At 37.5% G+C, this 26,396-nt stretch overlaps 1 protein-coding gene across 2 annotated transcripts in view; it reads right to left on the bottom strand.

The window, feature by feature from the left end:
• HIP1R (huntingtin interacting protein 1 related) overlaps window positions 1-26,396 on the bottom strand; it is a 533,463-nt gene that overhangs the window by 324,745 nt on the left and 182,322 nt on the right. The window contains exons 3-4 of one of the 2 annotated variants that reach the window (XM_053701777.1): window positions 25,502-25,509; window positions 2,673-2,815 (exon numbers count right to left, since the gene is read on the bottom strand). In XM_053701777.1, coding sequence (XP_053557752.1) covers window positions 2,673-2,815; window positions 25,502-25,509 — 151 coding nt within the window. The remainder of the gene's footprint in view (window positions 1-2,672; window positions 2,816-25,501; window positions 25,510-26,396) is intronic. The other variant, XM_053701776.1, reaches the window with a different exon arrangement.

Here is a 26,396-nt window from a genome sequence, read left to right as displayed (position 1 = left end):
AGACCTCACAATCGGTATGAAATAAATATATAGTTTTTTAATATTTAGAATATTTATAGAAACCAGGGCACAGACATGCCCCTTTAGGCATGCATGTCTGCATCTTAACAGGACGTGATATGCAGTAAAAAGCTAACTAGAAAATATATCACATGAACTCCATGTGAAAAAAGATGATATTTTACCTCACTATAAAGAAATGTTAAACAATCAGGATACTAGTCCCAGACTTGCAAGGGAGCACACATCTTTCATGAGCAGGCACAGTCACTATTTTTCTCCTCAGTTTGAGATCACAGTAAAGCGAAGTTGGAACTCAGCACTGAATCTTAATATTGTTATGTGACAACTGGAAAAGTACTTTTTTTTTTTTTTTTTTTAGTTTTCAAAAGAGCTTTATTTATCTTATCATGTTTACAAGTGAGAATATGCACACAATAAGAAAAGGAAACAAAACAGAAATAAGATTAGCAATTCGAGGACTCATCTCGTCCTCTAAACGGTTTAAAAACACACATTTTGAAATGAATAGTAAATTGTTCAAAAAAATTCCGCTGATACAGAGGTTAGTTAAGATACATGATGGGGTTTTGCAGCGCGGATGGGGGAGACCCAGGGGACTCCCGCCCAGGAGAGAAGGGGGGAGGATAGAAGTCTAGAAGTGAGAAGAGGGGAGGGGAAGAAGAGGGGAGGGGAAGAAGAGGGTTGAGGAATATATCGTCAGTCAAGAGTGGGTACGTCATCCGGAAGACATCTGAGTCCGGTCAGGTCTATCCCTAGTTCGGACCTCTCGTTCCGACCAGGAGGGCTAAGAGGGAGAGAGAACATTAGGTCTCCAGGTTGTGTCATAAATGTCTTTCCAGTCGGCCCATATAAGCTCAAATAGGTCAGAATTGCCTAGATTATAAAATATGCTTCTTTCCATAGTGTATAAGTAGGCCATATAGGAGCAAACTCTCGACCAGCTGGGTGGGGACTCCGATTTCCAGTCAGAGGCTATCAGGTGCTTAATGGACATAAAGAGGTATATACTTATGCAAGCATGGTGTTTAGGGATGGAATGAGTACCTATGTGTAGGAGGGCAACTGCGGGACTTTTTTTTTTTTTTTGCACTGTCCATCCTCCAAACTAATTAAGCATTAAAAAAAAAATATAGAAAATAAGATAAAGAAAAAGGATTCCTTAGCCAGCACTTCTCATATAAATTACAATACAAAACTCAGAGGAGTTTGTTGCTACACACATGGCGTAGCGGGAAGGCTTGTCATTCTAACAGCATAAGCAACAGAGGATCGTAACAGCCCATTGGCAATCACTTTCACATACATTGGAGAAGTTCTTCATTTACCGGGGAGTGGTGAGATTAACGAAGGGCCCCTTAGATGAGAGTATAGCTCTCAGTAGGAGTTCACTTATAGTTATTTGTTCACCGGCATATTTGTGTGCCACAAGTACTGTCTCCTCAGGTGTATGTCCTAACTACAAAGGATTATTGTTGGCAAAATGTTGGTTGTTGCTTACGCTTACTAACTTTATGCATGAACTGCTTATGGCTGCAAGTTATTAACCTGTCATTATCTGCATTGTGATCAGCATTTGCATTGTTTCATTGTGCTAAGCATTAACCCTCATTGTGGATATTTGCTCGACTGCTTTCATTCTAACATTTTGTTTCAAGCTTATACGAACGATGTTTTTGCATGAATTGCTCACAATTACAAATCACTAACGTGTAACTGGCTACAACACTTTTGCATCTTGCACAGCATAACCTCTTATTGATGCATATTGCTGGACTGTTTGGATCCTTACATTTATTATTATTATTATTATATTATCCTGTCATCATCATTTTTGTATAGAGCGCTCTTATATATGTATGCGATATTGTGTTTTATGGGGACAATTATCTGACCAACTATTTGAGTGCACCTAATGTATGTATTTTTATTATGACAGTTTCAGTTTAATATATGACAATTGCTGTTCATTCCCCCTACCATGGCCATGGTTTTTGTCATTTTAATATTTAGGGGTGTTGTTATATGTATATTAAATATTTAGATAGTCAATAAATTATTCACTTTACTGTATCAAACTAGTGCATTCTGATTCTTAGTTTTTTGATGCGGTTCATTTGGATTGCTTTATACTCATTTTCTGATATAACTATTGTAATTTATATGAGAAGTGCTGGCTAAGGAATCCTTTTTCTTTTCTTTATCTTATTTTCTATCATTTCACTTTTCTGTAGTTGATTCATTATCAGCATTCGATTCCTCCCGTGCACCCTTTGACAGTTGACATTAGTTGTCTTAGGTTTTCTCTATTACATTATTAATCCAGGTAGACCTTTGAGCTGGTTTGACCAATACTTTTAATATATGTATATATATATATATATATATATATATATATATATATATATATATATATATATATATATATATATATATATATATATATACATACACACATATACACACATACATACATATACACACACACATACATACTGTACACATTTTTAAAATTAAAATATTATAATGTATATAACAAAGTGCATGAAAAAAGTTAGTCCATGACTGTCTCTATCATAAATGTATACAGCCTTCAGGTCATACTAAGCTTATAGATATAAGGGAATGATAATTATTTAGAAACATCTTACATTTGGATGCCCATCGCGAAGGACCTTGTGTAGGACATGACAAAACTTCCAACTCAAAATTGAACTGCTTGGTAAAGGAAGACCAATGGCATATGACCAAAAAGTAAATGCCCCTTTTTCATGATGTGTGCCCAGAATGATTCCTGCAATATTGTTAAGAAAAACTGAACAGTATAAATCGGTGTAACAGTAATGTAATATAGAAACAAATTTTGATGAAAAATTAAGTCTGCCCATATTTCTTCTAAAGTATATGAGAAATTAATTTGTGGACTAGACTTATGCATATCCCAAGTAGTCTTTAGTTCCCTTACCGTCTATCCTTACCACCTCTATTGAGAGTGTATTTGATAAATCATCCACCCTTTTCTGTAATGATGTGCTTCTGCAAATTACTCCGTAACTAACTACTTTCCAATATAAGTGCATGTAAAACTGTTCGCCCTAATGTTGTAATTCGCATCTGAATATGCCAATACATTTAAAAAGAAATAAAAATGTGCAGGCCTACTACAATTCACTTTCACTGTACTTCTATTTAATTGACTTTACCTAGGTATGCTTTTCAACAAAGGATGCCAATAGAACAGACTCCGGAGCAGCAATGCACTACTGGTAGCTAGCTGCTAATTCGTGGCTGCACATATGTCTCTTGGAATTAGCTCACCCAATGTCTTCAGCCAACAGTGTTGCATTACCGCTCCTTCAACAAAGTATACCAATAGAATGAAGCAAATTTGATAATAGAAGTAAACCTCTAAGATTTATTTCTCAAATTTGTATGTTTATTGTATGGCATATTTGCTGTTATTTCTGCAGACACAAATTAAAAACTAATCTTATTTCAGGATGAATAGCATTTGGATTAAAATGCATTTTAAAAAGAAAACTATCTTTACATATTTTTTTCCTCTAAAAGCATTTTGTTTAACCCATTCACTACAGGGAATTTCAGAGAATAACTTGCCCAAAATACTGGAGAATTTTTAGCATTTTTGCTATGACTCAATTTAAACAGAAATAGAGGCTTCTTTATCTGTCAAAACCACACATACATACACACACACTATTACATCAGTGTCTAAAATCAATTCCTTGCATTGTTGTGCCTGATATTGGGTTAAAAACTTGTTAGATGCTTCATCAAAGAACCCAAGTTCCAATATCTCATCTTGAATTTCCGAGTCAAAGAAATGGATAATGACATGCTTTGAGATACATCAGGAAGGCATATCGTGGAGATCTGGATCAAGCATTTCAGTTGCTGCATAGCCAAGTTACCTCTCCGGTTCTCCTTATTCCTTTAACTACAGACCTGGAATCACCAGCTAATTGGGCGTTGTCTATATACGGTGGCTACTTACCTTATATGGATTAAGATTTATAGAAGTCGATGGGGGATTTGTTACCCCACAACAGTCTATACACTGGTTTATTCTGAGTTTGCACAAGAAGGAAGGCGCTGACACCTAGTTGTGTATGTGTATATGTGTGTATGTGTGCATATGTGTGTGTGTATATGTGTATATGTGTATATGTGTATATGTGTATATGTGTATATGTGTATATGTGTATATGTGTATATGTGTATATGTGTATATGTGTATATGTGTATATGTGTATATGTGTATATGTGTATATGTGTATATGTGTATATGTGTATATGTGTATATGTGTATATGTGTATGTATGTGTATATGTGTATATGTGTATGTGTGTATGTGTGTATGTGTGTGTATGTGTGTATGTGTGTGTGTATATGTGTGTGTATATATGTATGTGTGTGTGTGTGTGTGTGTGTGTGTATGTGTGTGTGTATATATATATATATATATATATATATATATATATATATATATATATATATATATATATATATATATATATATATATATATATATATATATACATACACACACACATATATACATACACTGTATATACATATAAATATAAGACAACCCAAGGTATTGATCTAGGCCCATTTTGTTATATTTCATGCCACCATTCCACCACCAAATGTGATTAAATGTAAAAAAAGAGTTTACTTTTTCACAAACTTTGGGTTTCTCACTGAAATTATTTACATACTACTTGTGCAATCATTGCACAAATTATTGTAAAAGCTTCTCTGGGATCCCCTTTGTTCAAAAATAGCAGACATGCATGGTTTTGCCATTGGTTTTTGGTAATTAGAATGCCACTAATTGCAGCTGTGCAACACACTTCTATTATTCCTGGCATTGAAGGGGTCAATCGGGTAGCTTGTAAGGTTAATTTTAGATGTAGTGTAGAGATTACCCTCCCACCTGACACCTCCCACCCCCTGATCCCAAACAGCTTTCTTCCCTTCATCACCCGCCACCACCATCTTAGGGACTGGTAGACCGTCTGCAATTTAGTTTTTTTATTATTATTATTTTATTTTATTTTTCTTTATAAATTGTTAGCTAGGGCCCCTCACCCCACATTTTTTTCTGTAGTGTAGCTCCCCATCCCTACATCTCCCTTAATTATTTGTTTGGCAGTGCAGGGTCCATCCTACTCCCTTCCCCTCCCTCCTCCACTGCTGGACCACCCACCCTCCTCCAGCTTTCCCTCCCTCACCTCCCGCCGGCACCAGCAGATGATCATGTCATCGTCTAACAATTTCGCATCTACCTTCATATGGAAGCAATAGTGCTCCGGTTCCATATGCAGGCAGATGCATGGAGCTCCGAAACTCCAGCTCTCTGCTGTAACTTTACAATTCTGACATATATATACACATAATGTGGTACAATAGGCAAAATACCGCAAAACGTATATATACACATCAATACTGATTCAAATGGAATACATTCTCATACGAAAATTCATATTACTTAATATCATAATTCTACTCTGTTTAAAAAAACTCTATACAAATAAAACGTGTGTGAGGATAAACTCCAAAAGGGAAATTCATGTAACTATAAAACAATGCTGCACATAAAAATATTATACGTTATACGGTGATACTTATGTCATTACTTATTCCACATTTATATTGACATGATAGACATATTTGACATACCTATAAATATACTAAAAAATATTGCATTAAGTGAAACAATTTTGCATTGAGTGAAAAAAAGGAAGACCTATTATAAATACTAGCTGAGAAGAATCATTTTCACAATTTTTTACCTATTATCTTAAATCATAAAAGCAGCTAGGTCAAAAGCTATATTAAGTCCTTGAGGAACTAGACTTCCTAATGGATGTATCCATTTAGTTTCACATTGTCTTAAGTTTGTTAATCTTATGAGTTCATAATTACAAGTAGGTGTTTCTTCTAAGATTTTAACTTTTAAAAAAGATGGGGTTTTGTTATGTTTTATTCTAAAATACTCAGAAACACTGTGGTTTTCTAAACCCTTGGTGATGTCTTCTATAAGTTCATATATCCTCCTTTTTATCTTGCATTTGGTACGACCTATATAGATTTTTCCACAGTTACACTGAAGGTGATAAACTACATAGGTAGCCATGCAATTCCCTCTAAAGTTAATAATGTCATTTTTCATACAATCCCAGTTGAAAACTTCATTAGTTCTATCAATCTTATTACACATACAACAATTTAATTTACCACATTTAGACATTCCTAATTTTACACCTGCCCAACTAGATAACGTGTTTGATGAACTGATAGTAAGGGGTTTTAGCTTTGAGGGGGCTAGTATCTTTTTCAAGTCTTTACTTTTTCTGAAAATCACATTGGGGTTTTCTTCTATATGTCCTTTTAGGATAGGATCCTTTTGAGAATACCCCAATGACGTTTCAGAATATTTCTTGTTGCCTTAGCCTCTTCGTTGAAGGTGGCTATAAATCTCACATCACCTTAAATTTTTATTTTTTATTAACCCCTATATCATTGTCTATTTTTGTCTTAGCACCTGTCAGAAGTTCTATTCTGGGTAAATTAGTACATCTTTCTCTTGCATTTTGTAATAACGATTGCTCATATCCTTTTCTTGTAATTTCGCTTGTAATACATCTGCCTCTCTCTCAAAATCTTGTGCATTAGTACAGTTGCGTCTGATTCGACGGAATTGTCCGTAAGGAATGTTACTTTTACAACTGTATTGATGGCTGCTTTGGGCATGTAGAAAACCATTTCTATCAGTGGGTTTTCTATAATGTCTTGTAATAACCGTATTGTTCTCATTGATAGACAAAGTTAGATCTAAAAAAAAAAAATCAATTTTTTTCATTTATATTTTCAGTAAAATTAAGATAAAAATTATTAATATTCATTTATTTTAAAAATTCTATTGCCTCGCTGTGTATCCCTTTCCACACTATAGTAATGTCATCTATGTACCTATAGTATTTATGCAACTTGTCCCTATATGGATTGTTATTACAGATCATATGTTCCTCATAATGCCCTATATATATATATATATATATATATATATATATATATATATATATATATATTGGCATAGGATGGTGCCATGGTAGTACCCATCGTGGGCCGTTAACCTGTTTGTAAAATTTCCAATTGATCTCAAAGTAATTATGGTTAAGAACATAATATTTACCTTCTATCAAGAATTCTACATGTATTTTTGGAATATCTCTATTTTCTTTACATTTTTCTCTCACGGCTTGTACTCCTTTATCATGAGGAATATTGGTGTACAAAGCGAAGACATCGCAGGTTAACCAAAGGAAATCTGTTTCCCACTGGATGCCCTCAAATTTATTTATGGTGTCTGTAGTGTCTTTTAAATAGGATTTTATGGCTTTAACCATAGGCTGTAAGTACCAGTCAATATATGCTGAAAAAATGCTACTGATGGAACCCAAGAGGTTTAAGGCTGTCTAAACCTCCATCTTTTAATCTAGATTATGTAGATTAGGGATAGAGCACTACATGGAGTGCTCAATGAAGATTATTAAAATATTAATTAAATATAGAGAAGCTAAAATAGATAAATTAAAATCCGAAATCACCACCACTCGCCAACAAGTTCTTCCATTGTTAAAAGAGGAAAAATGGAAGATATTACATGATAATATCATTAGAAAAAACGACTCTAAACATAGATTTATTTACAACAGAAAAAAGCCTCTAAATTAAAAAGGGATTTGGAGGATTATAAAAATGACAAATTTCATACTGATCAATAAAAATTACCCTAAAAAGGGAAATCAAACACATGTGTTTAGAATGCAAGGAGAAGAGAATAATCAAATGAGAACTAATTTTAATCATTTGGATCCCAAAGTAACAACAACAAAAAAAAAAATCAAGAAATAGACACTAGAAAACAAAATTTATGCTTACCTGATAAATTTATTTCTCTTGTGGTGTATCCAGTCCACAGGTTCATCCATTACTTGTGGGATATTCTCCTTCCCAACAGGAAGCTGCAAGTGGACACCCACAGCAGAGCCGTCTATATAGCTCCTCCCCTAACTGCCACCCCCAGTCATTCGGCCGAAGACAAGCAAGAAAAAAAGGAGAAACTATAGGGTGCAGTGGTGACTGTAGTTTAAAAATAAAAAAACACCTGCCTTAAAATGACAGGGCGGGCCGTGGACTGGATACACCACAAGAGAAATACATTTTTTCTGATAAGCATAAATTTTGTTTTCTCTTGCAAAGATGTATCCAGTCCACGGGTTCATCCATTACTTGTGGGATACCAATACCAAAGCTTTAGGACACGGATGAAGGGAGGGACAAGGCAGGAAACCTAAACGGAAGGCACCACTGCCTGTAAGACCTTTCTCCCAAAAATAGCCTCCGAAGAAGCAAAAGTATCAAATTTATAGAATTTAGAAAAGGTATGAAGCGAAGACAAAGTCGTCGCATTACAAATCTGTTCAACAGAGGCCTCATGTTTAAAAGCCCATGTGGAAGCTACTGTAGAATGAGCTGTAATTATTTCAGGAGGCTGCTGGCCAGCAGTCTCATAAGCTAAGCGAATTATGCTTCTTAGCCAAAAGGAAAGAGAAGTTGCCGAAGTCTTTTGGCCTCTCCTCTGTCCAGAGTAGACTACAAACAAAGCAGATGTTTGACTAAAATCTTTCGTAGCTTGTAAATAAAACTTTAAAGCACGAACCACATCAAGATTGTGTAATAGACGTTCCTTCTTTGAAAAAGGATTAAGACATAGGGAAGGAACAACAATCTCCTGATTGAAATTCTTATTAGATACCACCTTAGGCAGAAACCCAGGTTTGGTACGTAACACTACCTTATCTGCATGGAAAATCAGATAAGGGGAATCACACTGTAAAGCAGATAACTCCGAAACTCTTCGAGCTGAGGAGATAGCTACTAAAAATAGAACTTTCCAAGATAAAAGCTTAATATCTATGGAATGCAAAGGTTCAAACAGAACCCCTTGAAGAACTTTAAGAACTAAATTTAAACTCCATGGCGGAGCAACAGGTTTAAACACAGGCTTGATTCTAACTAAAGCCTGACAAAACGCCTGAACATCTGGAACCTCAGCCAGACGCTTGTGCAGAAGAATAGACAGAGCAGAAATCTGTCCCTTTAAGGAACTAGCTGACAATCCCTTCTCCAATCCTTCTTGGAGAAAAGATAATATCCTAGGAATCCTGACCTTACTCCATGAGTAACCCTTGGATTCACACCAATGAAGATATCTACACCATATCTTATGATAGATTTTCCTGGTGACAGGCTTTCGAGTCTGAATTAATGTATCAATGACCGATTCAGAAAAACCACGCTTTGATAGAATCAAGCGTTCAATCTCCAAGCAGTCAGACGTAGAGAAATTAGATTTGGTTGTTTGAAGGAACCTTGATTAGAAGGTCCTGCCTTAGCGGCAGAGTCCATGGTGGAAAGGATGACATGTCCACCAGATCTGCATACCAAGTCTATCAAGATCACCGAAGCTCTCTCCTGCTTGATCTTGGCAATCAGACGAGGGAGCAGAGGAAACAGTGGAAACACATAAGCCAGGCTGAAGGACCAGGGCGCTGCTAGAGCATCTATCAGTGCTGCCTTGGGATCCCTGGACCTGGACCCGTAACAAGGAAGCTTGGCGTTCTGACGAGACGCCATGAGATCCAGTTCTAGTTTGCCCCAAAGTTGGATCAACTGGGCAAATACTTCCGGATGGAGCTCCCACTCCCCCGGATGAAAAGTCTGCCGACTTAGAAAATCCGCCTCCCAGTTCTCTACTCCTGGGATATGGATAAGTGAGAGATGGCAAGAGTGAACCTCTGCCCATAGAATTATCTTTGAAATCTCCAACATTGCCAGGGAGCTCCTTGTTCCCCCCTGATGGTTGATATAGGCTACAGTCGTGATGTTGTCCGACTGAAATCTGATGAACCTGACCGCAGCTAGCTGAGGCCAAGCCTGAAGAGCATTGAATATCGCTCTTAGTGCCAGAATGTTTATCGGAAGGAGGGCCTCCTCCTGAGTCCACGAACCCTGAGCCTTCAGGGAGTTCCAGACTGCACCCCAGAAGGCTGGCATTTGTCGTTACTATAGTCCATTCTGGCCTGCGGAAACTCATTCCCTTGGACAGATGGACCCGAGATAGCCACCAGAGAAGAGAATCCCTGGTCTCTTGATCCAGATTTAGTAGAGGGGACAAATCTGTGTAATCCCCATTCCACTGATTGAGCATGCAAAGTTGCAGTGGTCTGAGATGTAGGCGGGCAAACGGAACTATGTCCATTGCCGCTACCATTAATCCAATTACCTCCATACACTGAGCCACTGACGGACGAGAAATGGAATAAAGAGCACGGCAGGAAGTTAGAAGTTTTGACAACCTGACCTCTGTCAGATAAATCTTCATTTCTACTGAATCTATCAGAGTTCCTAGGAAGGAAACTCTTGTGAGAGGTGAGAGAGAACTCTTTCCTTCGTTCACCTTCCACCCGTGAGACCTTAGGAATGACAGAACAATGTCCGTATGGGACCTGGCGATATAAAAAGTTGACGCCTGTATCAGGATGTCGTCTAGGTAAGGGGCTACTGCTATACCCCGCGGTCTTAGAACCGCCAGAAGGGACCCTAGAACCTTCGTAAAGATTCTTGGTGCCGTGGCTAACCCGAAGGGAAGAGCCACAAACTGGTAATGCCTGTCTAGGAAGGCGAACCTGAGAAACTGATGATGATCCCTGTGTATCGGAATATGTAGATAAGCATCCTTTAAATCCACGGTAGTCATATATTGACCCTCCTGGATCATAGGTAGGATGGTTCGAATAGTCTCCATCTTGAAGGATGGGACCCTGAGAAATTTGTTTAGGATCTTGAGATCCAAGATTGGTCTGAAAGTTCCCTCTTTCTTTGGAACTATAAACAGATTTGAATAGAAGCCCTGCCTATGTTCCTCCGTTGGAACTGGGTGGATCACTCCCATAACTAGTAGGTCTTGAAAGCAATGTAAGAATGCCTCTCTCTTTATCTGGTTTGCAGATAATTGTGAGAGATGAAATCTCCCCTTTGGAGATGAAGCTTTGAAATCCAGAAGATATCCCTGGGAAACATTCTCCAGAGCCCAGGGATCCTGGACGTCTCTTGCCCAAGCCTGGGCGAAGAGAGAAAGTCTGCCCCCCACTAGATCCGGTTCCGGATCGGGGGCTACTCCTTCATGCTGTCTTAGAGGCAGCAGCTGTCAAGGATATCATCCAACGGGGTCTCTACCTGTAAAGCCTCCTCCAGAGACTCGAACCAGAAAGCCGCTGCAGCAGTGACTGGGGCAATGCATGCAAGAGGCTGGAGAATAAAACCTTGTTGTATAAAGATTTTCTTAAGGAAACCCTCTAATTTCTTATCCATAGGATCTAGGAAAGCACAACTGTCCTCGACAGGAATAGTTGTACGCTTAGCTAGGGTAGAGACTGCTCCCTCCACCTTAGGGACCGTCTGCCACAAGTCCCGTGTAGCGGCATCTATAGGAAACATTTTCTTAAAAGCAGGAGGGGGAGAGAACGGCACACCTGGTCTATCCCATTCCTTAGTAATAATTTCTGAAAACCTCTTAGGGATTGGAAAAACATCAGTGTAAACAGGCACTGCAAAGTATTTGTCCATTTTACACAATTTCTCTGGGACTACAATGGTGTCACAGTCATCCAGAGTCGCTAAAACCTCCCTGAGCAACACGCGGAGGTGTTCAAGCTTAAATTTAAATGCTGTCATTTCAGAGTCAGACTGAAGTAACGCCTTCCCTGAATCAGAGAAGTCACCCACAGATAGAAGCTCTCCTGCTTCAACTTCTGCACATTGTGAGGGTATATCAGACATAGCTACTAAAGCTTCAGAGAGCTCTGTATTTGTTCTAGCCCCAGAGCTGTCCCGCTTTCCTTGTAACCCTGGCAGTTTGGACAATACCTCTGTGAGGGTATGATTCATAACTGCCGCCATGTCTTGTAAAGTAAACACATTGGACGCGCTAGATGTACTTGGCGTCCCTTGAGCGGGAGTTATAGGTTCTGACACGTGGGGAGAGCTAGATGGCATAACCTCCCTTTTGTCAGTCTCAGAAACCTCAGGTGATAAATCTTTAAAAGCCATAATATGGTCTTTATAACTTATAGAAAGGTCAGTGCATTTGGTACACATTCTAAGAGGGGGTTCCACAATGGCTTCTAAATATAATGAACAAGGAGTTTCCTCTATGTCAGACATGTTTAACAGACTAGTAATGAGACCAGCAAGCTTGGAAAACACTTTAATAAATGTGAAAAAAGCAATAATAAAAAACGGTACTGTGCCTTCAAGAGAAAAAAAAACTACCACATAAACTGGAAAACAGTGAAAAAAAGTAGTAAACTCTACAAAATTTTTACAGTGTGTATAAGGGACTAAAGCAGCATTGCACCCACTTGCAAATGGATGATTAACCCCTCGGGCCCAAAAACGAATTAGAAAAACATTAAACCTGTTAAACAGTCAAACACACTGCCACAGCTCTGCTGTGGCTCCTACCTGCCCTTAAAAACGATTTTTGCAGGAACAAAACCCTCTACAGAGGTCCTATAAGCCAGAGGACTCCTTCAGGGAAGCTGGATGTCTCAGACTGAAAACGAAAATAGGCCCCTCCCACCATTCACTCAAAGTCAGAGGGCCTTAAAAAAGTACTCCTAGGAGTAATCCAACAAGCCATGTGGAAACTAGGCCCCAAATAAATATTTATCACCCTCAGAGAAAAAACGTTTTTATTTATAAATCATGCAAATGTTTTTACACTAACTAATATAGGTATTAACATGAATATTATCCCTTTTTGCAATCATGATCCCAGTTGTTGTTAAATCACTGTATCAGGCTTACCTTAAAGGGCCATGATACCCACATTTTTTCTTTCATGATGTAGAAAGAGAATGCATTTTTAAACATCTTTCTAATTTACTTCTATTATCTAATTTGTTTTATTCTCTTGATATTCTTTGCTGAAAAGCATATCTAGATATGCTCAGTAGCTGCTGATTGGTTGCTGCACATAGAAGTCTCATGTGATTGGCTCACCCATGTGCACTGCTTTTTCTTCAAATAAGGATATCTCAAAAATGAAGCAAAATAAATAATAGAAGTAAATTGTAATGTTGTTTAAATTTGTATGTTCTATCTGAATCATGAAAGAAAGATTTTGGGTTTAGTGGCCCTTTAAATATACCAGGCACTGTCAGCATTTTCTAGACCTTATCTCTCTAGAAAAAAATATACTGAACATACCTCAAAGCAGGCAATCTGCAGACCGTCCCCCCAACTGAAGTTTTCTTTCCATACTCTTCAGTTATGTGTGAGAACAGCAATGGACCTTAGTTACAAACCGCTAAGATCATCAAACCTCCAGGCAGAAGTCTTCTTCCAATTTCTGCCTGAGAGTAAAAACAGTACAACGCCGGTACCGTTTAAAAATAACAAACTTTTGATTGAAGGTAAAAACTACACTAAGTCACCACATCTCTCTTGATACTTCCTTTCTTGTCGAGAGCTGCAAGAGAATGACTGGGGGTGGTAGTTAGGGGAGGAGCTATATAGACAGCTCTGCTGTGGGTGTCCTCTTGCAGCTTCCTGTTGGGAAGGAGAATATCCCACAAGTAATGGATGAACCCGTGGACTGGATACACCTTTACAAGAGAAAAAAGCCACTGTTCAATAATACCCCTCAGGAGATATTAACCCTTGATTCCATAAAGATAAAGTACTCCCACTGAGACCCTGTCTACTATCGTTAACATATGTGTAAAAATGAAACTATCTTATCGGAATCTATGCCGTGGAACAGCGACACGGTCCTTCAAGTTTGACAGATTGTAGTAGCACCTCTGACATGGACTTGAGTGAAGAAAGCAGGCAGCAAAACTCGTCAATGCTGATTGCTTAAGGAGCTGTTAATATGAGTCTGAATGGTTTCGCAGAAACTCTCCCTGCATCTCCAGACTCTAACTTTCATCAATGCTCTCACTGAGAGGCTGACAAGACTACTTAAAACTCCAGTCCCATCTCGAAGGGCAGATACCCTTCCTAAGGAACTACTCCGAAATCTGACACTTCTCTGCCAACCTCCTGTGACAAAAGGCAAAGAATGACTGGGGGATGAGGGAAGTGGGGGAGGTATTTAAGCCTTTGGCTGGGGTGTCTTTGCCTCCTCCTGGTGGCCAAGTTCTGTATTTCCCACAAGTAATGAATGCAGCTGTGGACTATCCCTGTATTTAGAAGGAAATGGTTTTCTACATGCCCAAAACAGCCATCAATACAGTTCAAAATCTAACATTCCTTATGGACAATTCCGTCGAATCAGACAACTGTACTAATGCACAAGATTTTAAGAGAGAGGCAGATTTAGTACAAGCCAAATTACAAGAAAAGGAATATGAGCAATCGTTGGTACATCTTTCTCTTGCATTTTTTAATAATTTACCCAGAATAGAATTTGACAGGTGCTAAGACAAAAATAGACAATGATATAGGGGTTAATAAAAATGTAAAAGACAATGTGAGATTTATAACGAAGGGGCTAAGGCAACAAGAAATACTCTGAAACGTCATTGGGGTATTCTCAAAAAGGATCCTATCCTAAAAGGACAAATAGGAAAGAACCCCAATAAAACCCCTTACTATGAGTTCATCAAACACATTATCTAGTTGGGCAGGTGTAAAATCAGGGACAAATAAATGTGGTAAATTAAATGGTTGTATGTGTAATAAGACTGACAGAACTAATGAAGTTTTCAACTGGGATCGTACGAAAAATGACACTATTAACTTTAGAGGGAATTGCATGGCTACCTATGTAGTTTATCACTTTCAGTGTAGCTGTGGAAAAATCTATATAGGTCGTACCAAACGCAAGATAACGAGGATTATACGAACATATAGAAAACATCACCAAGGGTTTAGAAAACCACAGTGTTTCTGAGCATTTTAGAATAAAACATAACAAAAACCCATCTGATTTAAAAGTTAAAATCTTAGAACAAACACCTCCTTGTAATGATGAACTCATGAGATTAACAAACTTAAAGGGACACTCAATCAAAATTAAGCTTTCATTATTCAGATAGAGCATGCCATTTTTTTTTTTTAAATTTACATTTTTATTGATTTTTCAACAGATTTATACATACATGAGAAGGAAGGATAAACAACTACAGAACATAAGTATTCAATTCAAAATAAGAGGAACATTATATATCTAGTTAACTCCTAGATAATTTATTTAAAAAAAAAAAAAAAAAAAATTCTTTTTAACTAGTACTTCGTAATTTTCCATTGGATGTTCCTCTTTTTCCTTTCCTTTCTCCCCCTTTCCCTCATTCTTCCCCTACACCCTTCCCCCTCTCTGCTTCTGCCCTTCCTCTGAGTGCCCCCTTCCCTTTCTCTCTGGGAAGGAAAGGCTACACAGAGCAGGGCAGTCCAAAAAGATAATACTAAGATAAAATAATAGGAAGAAAAAAAATAAAAAATAAAAAATTCACAATTCTTTGAAGGCATTGGGCACTACCATAGCCCCAGAAGGACTAGTTCTGTATTTCTAAACGGGTATATTAAGTATTCAATTTCACTTGGGGTAAAAGATTTAATGAAAATTGACCACTTTCTGAAAAATCGTGTTACATTATTTTCATCATTTGGGTCTGTGTCTATCTGCTCAAGGGTACACTGTTTTTTTAGACAGTTTTTAACCTCTTGGATGCTGGGGGGTGATCTATTTTTCCATTTTTTAAGAATTAGGTATCTTACCGCTAAAATAGTTAAATTTACAATCTTGGTATTTATGAACCGTTCCTGCGGGTCTTTCCAAAGATATATTATATGTAATGGTGATAAGGTCGGAGGAGAGGCTCCCATTGCTCTGAGCCAGTATTGTATTTTTAACCAAAATTGTTGAATAACTGGGCAATCCCATATAATGTGTATGAGATTTGCCGACGGTAATGAGCATTTTGGACAGTATATAAAGTCAGCGCTCCCACATCTATAACCCTTTTCGGGAGTAAAAAAAGTCATCAGTAGTAGTTTTACATGGGATTCTCTCCATGTGGATGAGAGTGTTATTTTAGAAACCTCATATATTGAGGATTGAATTATTCCAGTGTCTCCACAATTTTGCGGGAGTACTTGTGCCCATTTAAAGAATATTTTTTCCAAATTCAGATCTCCTTTTAAGGAGCTTAAATCTAAATAACTAGAGGAAATAGACATAATACCATTTTTGGCTTAAACCAGCCATTTTTCTATAGCCCCAAGTGTCCAGTTCCATCCACAATTAAATATTATGCTCGAGGCGAAATGCCTCACTTGCAGAAAGGCAAAAAATTCCTTGTGTGGAATATTAAATTCTTCTCTTAGAGAAGCAAAAGTTTTTATACATTTCCTATCAAGATCTAATAATTGTAGGATCTTGCTTAAACCCAGCGTTTCCCATCTTTGAAAGAGGGGTGATTGGATTCCAGCTTGAAATTGCGGATTCCCTGTTATCGGCATCAGTTTGGACACCCTATGATCTATATTTAAGAATTTGCATACTTTCCACCAGACCTTGAGTGGGTTGAGAATGGATCTCATTTTTTTTACCTCTTTAGGTACAGAGCTAGGAGTACAATGAATAATTGCCAATGGGGCATATGGAAATAATATATTCTTCTCAAGTTCATTATCAGTCACATAGTTTTTTTCTGTAATCCAATCCATTATTAGACGAACTTGACATGCATAATTATATGTCTATGTCGGGTAAGGCTAGTCCCGCGTATTCTCTGGGAAAGGATAATTTAGATAAGGAGATTCTGGGCTTTTTATTTTGCCAGATAAATTTTCTTAATGCAGTATTAAATGTTAAAATATCTTTTCCTTTAAGAATTAGGGGGGTATTTTGAAGAATATATAATATTTTAGGGAGGCAGACCATTTTAAAGAGAGCAATGCGACCGGATAGTGAAAGAGGAAGGGTTTGCCAGTTTTTTAGATTATCTTTAATTTTATTCAAAACTGGAAGAATATTAAGATTATACCAGGCCTCAGGGTTGGGTGCAATTGTAATACCCAAATATCTGAAATAATTGATCACTACTTTAAATGGTATGTTCAGTAGGGAATCTTTGGTTTGGTTGATCCAGAGTAATTCAGTTTTGGAGGTATTTACCCTATAGCCCGAAAATGACCCGAATTGCTCTATGATAGATACTAACTTAGGAATATTTGTAGAAGTGTTAGAAATGTATATTAAAATATCGTCTGCATAGAGTGCAATTCTCATTTCTTTCTTGTAAATTTTAATACCGCTAAGATGTTGCCTGATATATATGGCTAGGGGCTCAATGGATATATTGAAGAGAAGGGGGGAGAGAGGGCACCCCTGTCTAGTTCCTCTTTTGAGGAAAATATCTGAAGAAATAAGTCCATTGACTAATAATCTAGTAGAGGCTTTTCTATATAAGTTATTAATGATGTTAAGAAAGTTACCATGAAAGCCAAATCGTTGGAGAGAATGAAGCAGATGGTCAAAATGAACTGAGTCAAAAGCTTTTTCTGCGTCTATTGATATAATTGCGGAATCAGGAGAGCCTCTCTCATCCCCCCCCTACTGTCTCGTCCTTAGTTTTGTAATAATCTATAGTGAGAAAAAGTTCTCTTATCTTAGCTGATGAATTTCTTTTGAACATGAAACCTGTCTGATCTTTGTGTATAATTTTGGGGAGTAATAATTGTAATCTTGAGGCTAGAATTGATGACATTATTTTATAATCTACATTTAACAATGCTATGGGCCTATAGGATTCTTTCTTATCAGGCTCTTTCCCAGGTTTGAGTATTAGGGTAGTATATGAGGCCGTAAAGGTTGATGGTGGAGTATTATTCTTTACATAGATGTCATTGTATACTGAGGATAAGTATGGTAATATTACCGGGGAGAGCATTTTGTAAAATTCATTGGGAAGCCCGTCCGGGCCCGGGGCTTTACTAAGGGAAAGGTTCTGTATTGCCCTTGAAATTTCAGTTTCCGATATGGGGGAGTTAAGGGGTTCAACTAAGTCTGAAGACAGAGTTTCAAAGGAGATTTTTCCCCAGAAATTTTCTTGTTCCGTATAGTTCGAAACTTTTAATGAATATAGATCTTGGTAATATTCAGAAAAGTATTGTAAAAGTTCTTCTGGTGCTGTTATATTTTTACCTTCTTTCTGTAATGAGTCGATAATTGGGGATTGTTTCTCCCTTTTTACTAGATTAGCTAAAAGCTTTCCTGTTTTACTACCATACCTATACAGTTTGGCTTGGAATTTTAAATCTTTCTGGGTAGTCTTGTATAGTAAAAAGGAATCCCTCACTTTCAGCGCTTGTGAATATCTTGCCCAATTTTCAGTCGTTTTTTCTAGCAGGTAGGAATTGTATGAGTTAGAGATGGATTTCAGAATTTCTTTTTCCCTAAGCTTGAACTTTTTAGTTTTGCTAATGCTATAGGCTAGGATCTCTCCCCTTAATACTGCTTTAGCAGTTTCCCAGAAAATTATAGGACGATTTATGTATTCTTTATTAAAAGAAATAAATTCTTGAAATTTAGCGTTCAGCCAGTTCTTAAACTTAAAGTCTGCTGCTAGATAATTTGGGAAGAAAAATCTTGAGTATCTTGGGGTGATATTAGTGGGACCGAATTCTAAAGAAATTGGGGCATGATCTGAGATACAAATAGGAAGGATTCCTGCAGTTAGTCTTAATTTAGATAGTCTTTCATCTATAAGGAATAGATCAATCCGCGAGAGGGACTTATGTGCCTTGGATAAACAAGTATAATTTCTTGAGTCTGGGTTTTGTGCCCTCCAAATATCTGTGACCCTGAGGTTCTGATAAAGTTTTAAAAACATCTTAGACTCTAAATTATCTCTCTTGGTTTTAAGGGTAAAGTTTTTGTGTCTTAATCTATCTAAAGGATATTGAGGTGACATGTTAAAGTCTCCTCCAATTATTAAAAATCCCTCTGCGTAAGTCAATAAATTAACTTGTAAAGTATCCCAAAAGGAGGAACTGAAAACATTGGGGGCATAGATATTGCATAGTGTATATAATGTCGTATCTATTTTAATTTTTGTCATTAGGAACCTCCCCTCCGAGTCTGTTTTCGTATGATTAATTTGATAATTTAATTTTATTTTTTCCCCAGTAGTATCGCCACTCCCCCCCTTACGGTGAGTACTAGGTGAAGCAAGAACCTCTTTGACCCAGGAACTTTTTAATTTGGAGACTGTTTTTAAATGAGTTTCCTGTAAAAAAAAAAAAAATACAGATATTGCTTTTAAAGTGGGCAATTATAGTTTTACGTTTAATAGGTGATGTTAAACCCCCAATATTCCAAGAGGTTATTTTAAAACCCTTTACTGTTTCTACCATCTAAAGAGATAATGATGAGAAGAGAAAGAGAAAAAAAAAAAAAATTTAAAACTAAAATTGAATTCCCCCTTTTTCATACAATAGACAACATGGTCTAAAACTTTTAGCCTTGCCAAGGCTCTTAATATAGCTTTCATAATCCTAACCATACTTTGAATCTTGTTTGATTACTATATGATTAATTAAATATTAGCTCAAGGCCCTATCCTGTTCAATTGGAAACTGGTGGGTGATGAATCTCTCCGCTTCTCTCGCGGAGTCAAAAAATTGCGTCTCATTGTTAACTGTTATTTTCAGTCTTGCTGGGTATATAATAGTTGCACGATGTCCCTGCCTTATCAGCCTAGTGCATAGTGGGGCCAATTCTCTTCTTTTAGCAGAAGTCTCTGCTGAGAAGTCCTGAAATATCATAATTTTAGCGCCCCCCAGTGCAATAGGCCGATTCTTTTTGAAATACTGTAAAAGTAAAAGTTTGTCCTGGCAATTAAGTGCCTTGGAAATAATTGGTCTAGGTCTATGATCCTGTCTATCTGGGTTTTGCCATCCTAGTCTATGTGCTCTTTCTAGCACTATTCGCGGATGGGTTTGGGGAATTTGTAGAAGTTGGGGCAGTGTTATAGTTAACAATTTTTCAAGATCTTCATATTGTTTTTGTTCGGGTACTCCTATTACTCTAAAGTTATTACGCCTAGCGCGATTCTCTAGGTCTTCTAACTTTGCCTGAACTTTTACTAGCTTAGAGTTCATTGTGTCTAACTTGGACTTGTAGGTTACTGTATTGTCTTCTAATTCTGAAATTCTTTGTTCTGCCTCTGCTAATCTGTTTGAGAACTGTCGAATTTCTACTGTAAGTACATTTATGTCCTGTTTAATTTCGTTCTTGAGGAGGTCAAATTTTGGTGACAGGGCCTCTGAAATACTTGTAACTAGAGCCTGTAAGTCTATTGGGTCAGTTGTTGATAGAGAACTCATGTTAGTGGAGTGAGTATCTACAGTGGTGTCTACCGTGGTTTTATTTCTCTTCTCTCGTGACCTCCCAGCCATATTGGAGGGGGGAGTTTTTGTGTTTGTAGAAAAAAATTTGTCCATGTGTTAATAAAGTGAAAAAAAAAAAAAAAAAAAAAAGATTCCTTTCTTCAGTGTTAGGGATGTGTATTGTGAGGGGGGGGGGTGTCAATTATAAATGTGAAAATATAAAATTAGTGAGTGATTTAATTGTTCTCTTATCTTCTTCTCTCCTTCCTTTCTCTCTTTCTCTGAAATCAATTGAAACTTAGTGGCTCTAATTTTTGGTTAGTAATTTTTCTTTTAGTGACCACTGAAAAAGGAAAAAAAAGCAAGTTTTTCTAACTTGTTGGTATATTTTTTAAATACTTAAAATTGCCTCTAGTCTAATCATTAGTAACAGTAGTATTTTTATAGTTCAGGTAAAAATGTCTTATACTTTACACAAAGTCCTGCTTAGTCAGCGCCTATAAGCTGAATATTACTTTGATTTTGACAGTGTCTTTCAACAGCCTAAATATCTTAGTTTGGTTCAGGGACCCTTTTTTAATATCTAATATTCCTTTTCATCCCGGGTTAGGATCAGAAAAAGGTAACACATCTATGCAAAAAAAAATTTTTTTTTTTTTAAAGGGTTGCAGGCCTAGATGACAAATTCTGTGGGAGAAAAATTAGCATTCAACACTCTCTTCCCCCTTCTTTCCTTTTTCTTTCCCCCTTTCTTTAGTTTACATGTATATTTTCTCTCTTTTTTTTTTTTTGAAGCTTGGAAACAATTTATGTTCCTCTATATGTTATCAAATAGCAATAAAACAATTTTATACATATAGTCCATACAGTTTTACTCAAAAGAATAGCAATTGAACTCCTCTTTTTGTTTTCTTTTCCCCCTCCTTTATTACAAATGAACACAGTACCTGGCCCCTGTCCATGGGGATCTTGTTTAACCGTTCTTTTGGGTCAAGGAGAGGGTCTTTAAACAAATCATGTGACTGGGACCCCCCCCTCGCAGCATCGGTGGGGGGAGGAACACCGGTATTCCAAGCAAAAGAGGTAGCCGAATTTTCGGGGTGCCGTTTCACTGTTGGTGAGATAGGGTGCTGCTTAAAGCCCTCACAGGGTAATACTCCACAGCCAAGGATTTCAGCAGAGATCTTGAGCAAGCTCAGGTAGGTGAACGCCTCCGGCTCTGTGTTTGCAAGTATCTTTACCATCCAGGGGCGACTCGTCTGTCCGCTTGTATCTGCTAAAGCGACTGTATGTGTCGGCGCCTCTCCCCCTTGCTTGATGGATCCAGGCCACCGGGGGGAGGGACACCAGAGCCGATGAAACAAGGGACTGCCGGTCTCCACCGCTCTCGAGGTTCGCCGCCGTACGGCTCTCCTACTCGGCCCGCGATCAGTCACCGGCACTATTCTCCAGGTCTCCACCTGCAGTCAGATAGGTTCCAGGTGAGTCAGGCAGGTTTACGTTTGGAGATGAAGTCCGTGATGCAGCGTCTTCTCCTGCTCTCACTCTCCAATATTGATGTGCTGTCCGTAAGGCTATAGGGCTGGGAGTCAAAATTTAAAGTTCAGCCTGCTCCTTTTTTCGCTAAATCTTGGACAAACTTGTTTTAGCTTTTAGTTTTCAGGTTGTATTTCCAGTTGTAGGGAAAGAAAAAAAACCTTATGCAGGTAGGAGCTTTTAATTTCAATTCAGTCTTTTGTCAAAGTTTATGGCAGTTTATACGACCATGTTTGCCATTTGTTAGTCTGTATTCAGTGCGGTGTCTTAGCACTGTTGGGAGAACCGGTAGCCGAATGTGATTAGCTTTAACAGGCTGCCCAGGGTCTTGGGTGTTCGGCACGTTTTCCCTCTGCCAATAGCTCGTTTGGGAGATGTGGAGCAGGTGTCTACCTGACCTTAAACCTGTGCTCCTCCCACCGGATCTCCGCCCAGAGCATGCCATTTTAACAACTTTCCAATTTACTTCCATTATCAAAATGTGCACAGTTTTTTTATATTTAAACTTTTTGAATCACCAGCTCCTACTGAGCATGTGCAAGAATAAGTGTGTATGCATTTGTGAATGGCAGATGGCTGTCACATGGTACGTGTATGCATTTGTGATTGGCTGATGGCTGTCACATGGTACAGGGGGAGTGGAAAAAGACATAACTTTTAAAACTGTCAGAAAAAAAATCTACTACTCATTTGAAGTTCAGACTAAGTGCTATTGCATTGTCTTGTTATCTTGCATTTGCTGATTATGCAAATCTACAGTGTTGACTGGTCCTTTAAGACAATGTGAAACGAAATGGATACATCCATTAGGAAGTCTAATTCCTCAAGGACTTAATATAGATTTTGACCTAGCTGCCTTTATGATTTAACATAATAGGTCAAAAAATAGGAAAATGATTCTTCGCTAGTATTTTTTCACCCAATGCAAGAGTGTTTCACTTACTGCAAGATTTTTTAGTATATTTATAGGCATGTCAAATATGTCTTATGTCAATATAAATATGGAATAAGTAATGACATAAGTATCACCGTATAACGTATAATATGTTTATATGAAGTATTATTTTATACATGAATTTCCCTTTTGGAGTTTATCCTCGCACGTTTTATTCATATAGAGTTTTTTTTAACAGAGTAGAATTGTGATATTATGTAATATGAATTTTCGTATGAGAATGTATTGCATTTGTATCAGTATTATAAAGAATACAATTGGTCATTGACGTAAGCAAAGAGGCCGGCTTCTCTGGCCGTTTAAATATTGAGCCATTTTGAATCTCACGCTACCAGCAACCAATAACTCCTTGAGAAAGTCGGCTGGTGTGCTGACGAAACGCGTAGGGGCGAACTCAACAGGTAGCTTTTTTTAGTTTGCAAAGGTGTACCTGAAGCTAAGACTGGTATTACCTTTTTGACTACAAATGTTATGTACTGGCACAAACATTGATCATCCAGGCTCACAGACAGCATAAGAAACATCTTCACCCCACAGCTGCAGGTGGCTTAAAGGGAGTTTTGACCTGGAACGTGAAGTCCTGAAAGTAACAGACTGCCAAAGCAGTTCAACAGATAAGCTGCTTTTTTACTTGTTTCTTGTGTGATTTTTTTTTTTTTTAATGTGTGATGTGTGTCAACTTTTATTAAAGTGTACTGTGAATCATGGATGCGCTTGTCTTCTTTTTCATGTTCTGTTCCCCTCCGGTTCCACGACAGAGCATCCAGTGTACTACAGCAGCAACATAGTGAAACAGTATACTGAGGAGTCACGCTGTGTAAAAGAATCTACCTTGCACCTATTCAACTCTAACAAGCAAGTACTGTGAATATCTTTGTTTTTCAGGAATTGTGCATCCCGGGTAGTGATCCTTATATTGACATATACATACAATATATGTATATATATATATATATATATATATATGTGTGTATATATATATATATATATATATATATATATATATATATATATATATATATATATATATATATATATATATATATATATGTTTACTTTGTATGTTTTTGAGCTTTAAGATAGTTTATATTTGGTATTGGTTCCTACCTATAGCGCTCTTATCGTTTTATTTGTAAAGAGTCACAGTGCATTTATATAAAAACGTTAAAGGGACTTCTTGAAATTTTTTATTGTTTAAATAAAAAAAAAAAAAAAAGATAATCCCTTTATTACCCATTCCCCAGTTTTGCATAACCAACATGGTTATATTAATAAACTTTTTACCTCTGTGATTACTTTGTATCTAAGCCTTTGCAGAATGCCCCCTTATCTCAGTGACATTTACAAACTTGCATTTTATCTACAGGAGTCCCTTTTTTATGGCACACCATTAAGCCATATTGTAAGCCCTGACTGAAATGTTAGGATAACTTATTTTTCAATATGCAAGTACAGTACACAAACCTATTAAGTGTGACATCATAAGGATTATTTGACAAACATGACATAGCTGTCATATTTGGTCACCAAGTAAAATAAAGTGATTAAAACATGTCTTAAGATATCCCAGAGCAGTGATGGCTAAGCTTTGTAATGCAAATGTTTTTAAACTATTTTTCCCATGATGGCACTCCGCAGTCTAGGTGAGCATCATGAGAAATGTACTTCTGAAACATCAGGGATGCCAGGGTTAGCCAAAATTTGACCCTTCCAAGAACTAGCAAACAATCTTTTGTTTAATCCATCCGGAAGAAATTAAAGAGTTATAGGAATCCGGAAGGAATGCCAACTGAAAATTCTAAGTGAACACCTTCCAAATTTTGAAATAATTTTTTTGAGTTCTGTAGCACAAACAGAGATCTGATATATGGGTAGAAAAGAGGACCTTGGGACAACAAATCCTGCCTCTGAGGAAGAAGCCATGGAGGAGAACTGGATCTAAATCAAGTCTGAGTATCAAGTTCTGCAGGGCAAAGATGGAGCTATTAGACACTTCAGTGATTTGAGCAATTATTCTTGAAAATGCCATGGACACACTAAGGCATCTATCATTTGTGCCTTTGGGTAACTGGATCTGGCACAATATATTGGCAGTTTATGGTTCAAATGAGAAGCCATGAGGTCTACATCTGGAAGACCTAATTTGGCCACTAGCTGATTGAAAATCTTCTAATTAGAGACACCACTATCCTAGATTAAAGGATTAACAGACTGACAGCTAAAATAGTCTGCCTCCCAATTCTTTACTCCTGGGATGTGAGTTGCTGACAAAATACATTGATTCTCTTCTTTTCCAAATCAGAATTTGTAAATCTTCAGTAATAGTCAAATAACTGCTAGTCCCTCCATGATTGATGTATGCCACAGCCGTGACAAACTGACTGAAAACGGATGCAATTTTACTTCTTCAGAAGAGGCCATGACTGAAGAGCTTGAATAATCTCCCAGAGTTCTAAGATGCAGATGCAACCTCGTCTCCTGAAGTAACCAGACTCCTTGCGCTCTTCAATACTCCCGGATGGCACACCATCCCAAAAGACTGGCATCTGTAGTTACAACAGTCCATGTAGGTCGAAGAAAGGATGTCCTAAGGATCAAAGAAGGGTTTTTCATCAACCAGGACAAAGATTGTTTTACTAATGAATTCAGAACATTCTGCTGATCCAACTGTAGATAATTCTTTGTCCACTGCCTGGGCATATATAGTTGAATCAAGCAAACGGAAACGCATCCAATGCCACTACCATTAGTCCCACTACCTCCATGCACTAAGCCACAGTTGGGGAAGAAGTACACTTAAGAAGACAAAAAGGTTTTTGATGCTTTAGTCTTCATTATTCTGTTAAGGAAAGACACATTGATCCAGTCTATTAAAGCTCCCAGGAAAGAGAACCTTTTGGAACAATTTACTCTACAGACATTAATCCTGTAAGAAAATTAGAAGACTGAGTGTGAGAAATTGCTTGAGACAGAGAAGAAGCCTGAAGCAAAATATCATCCAGGTATGGGGCAACTTATATGCCCTGATCACTGCAAAAAATGCCCCCAAAACCATTGTGAAGATGTCTAGCTGTGGCTAGACCAAATGGAAGGGCAACAAACTGATAATGTTTGTGGTGGAAGGCAAATTTTAGGAACTGATGGTTCTGTGTGAATGGGGATATGAAGATTTGCATCCTTCAAGTCTATTGTAGACATTAATTGGCCCTGTTGTATCAAGGGCAACATTTTTTTGAAAGGTTTCTATTTTGAAGGTAAAAACCCTTAACTTGTTTAAAGATTTCAAATCCAGAATTGGTCTGAAAGTTCCCTCCTCCTTGGAAATTATAAAATCTATCTCGAGCAGGCCTGGACCGAAAACCTATCCTGTAACCCTGGGATATTATGT

This window comes from Bombina bombina, chromosome 2, assembly GCF_027579735.1.
Source record: "Bombina bombina isolate aBomBom1 chromosome 2, aBomBom1.pri, whole genome shotgun sequence".
NCBI lineage: Eukaryota > Metazoa > Chordata > Amphibia > Anura > Bombinatoridae > Bombina > Bombina bombina.
This window is presented reverse-complemented; position numbering and strand designations above follow the sequence as displayed.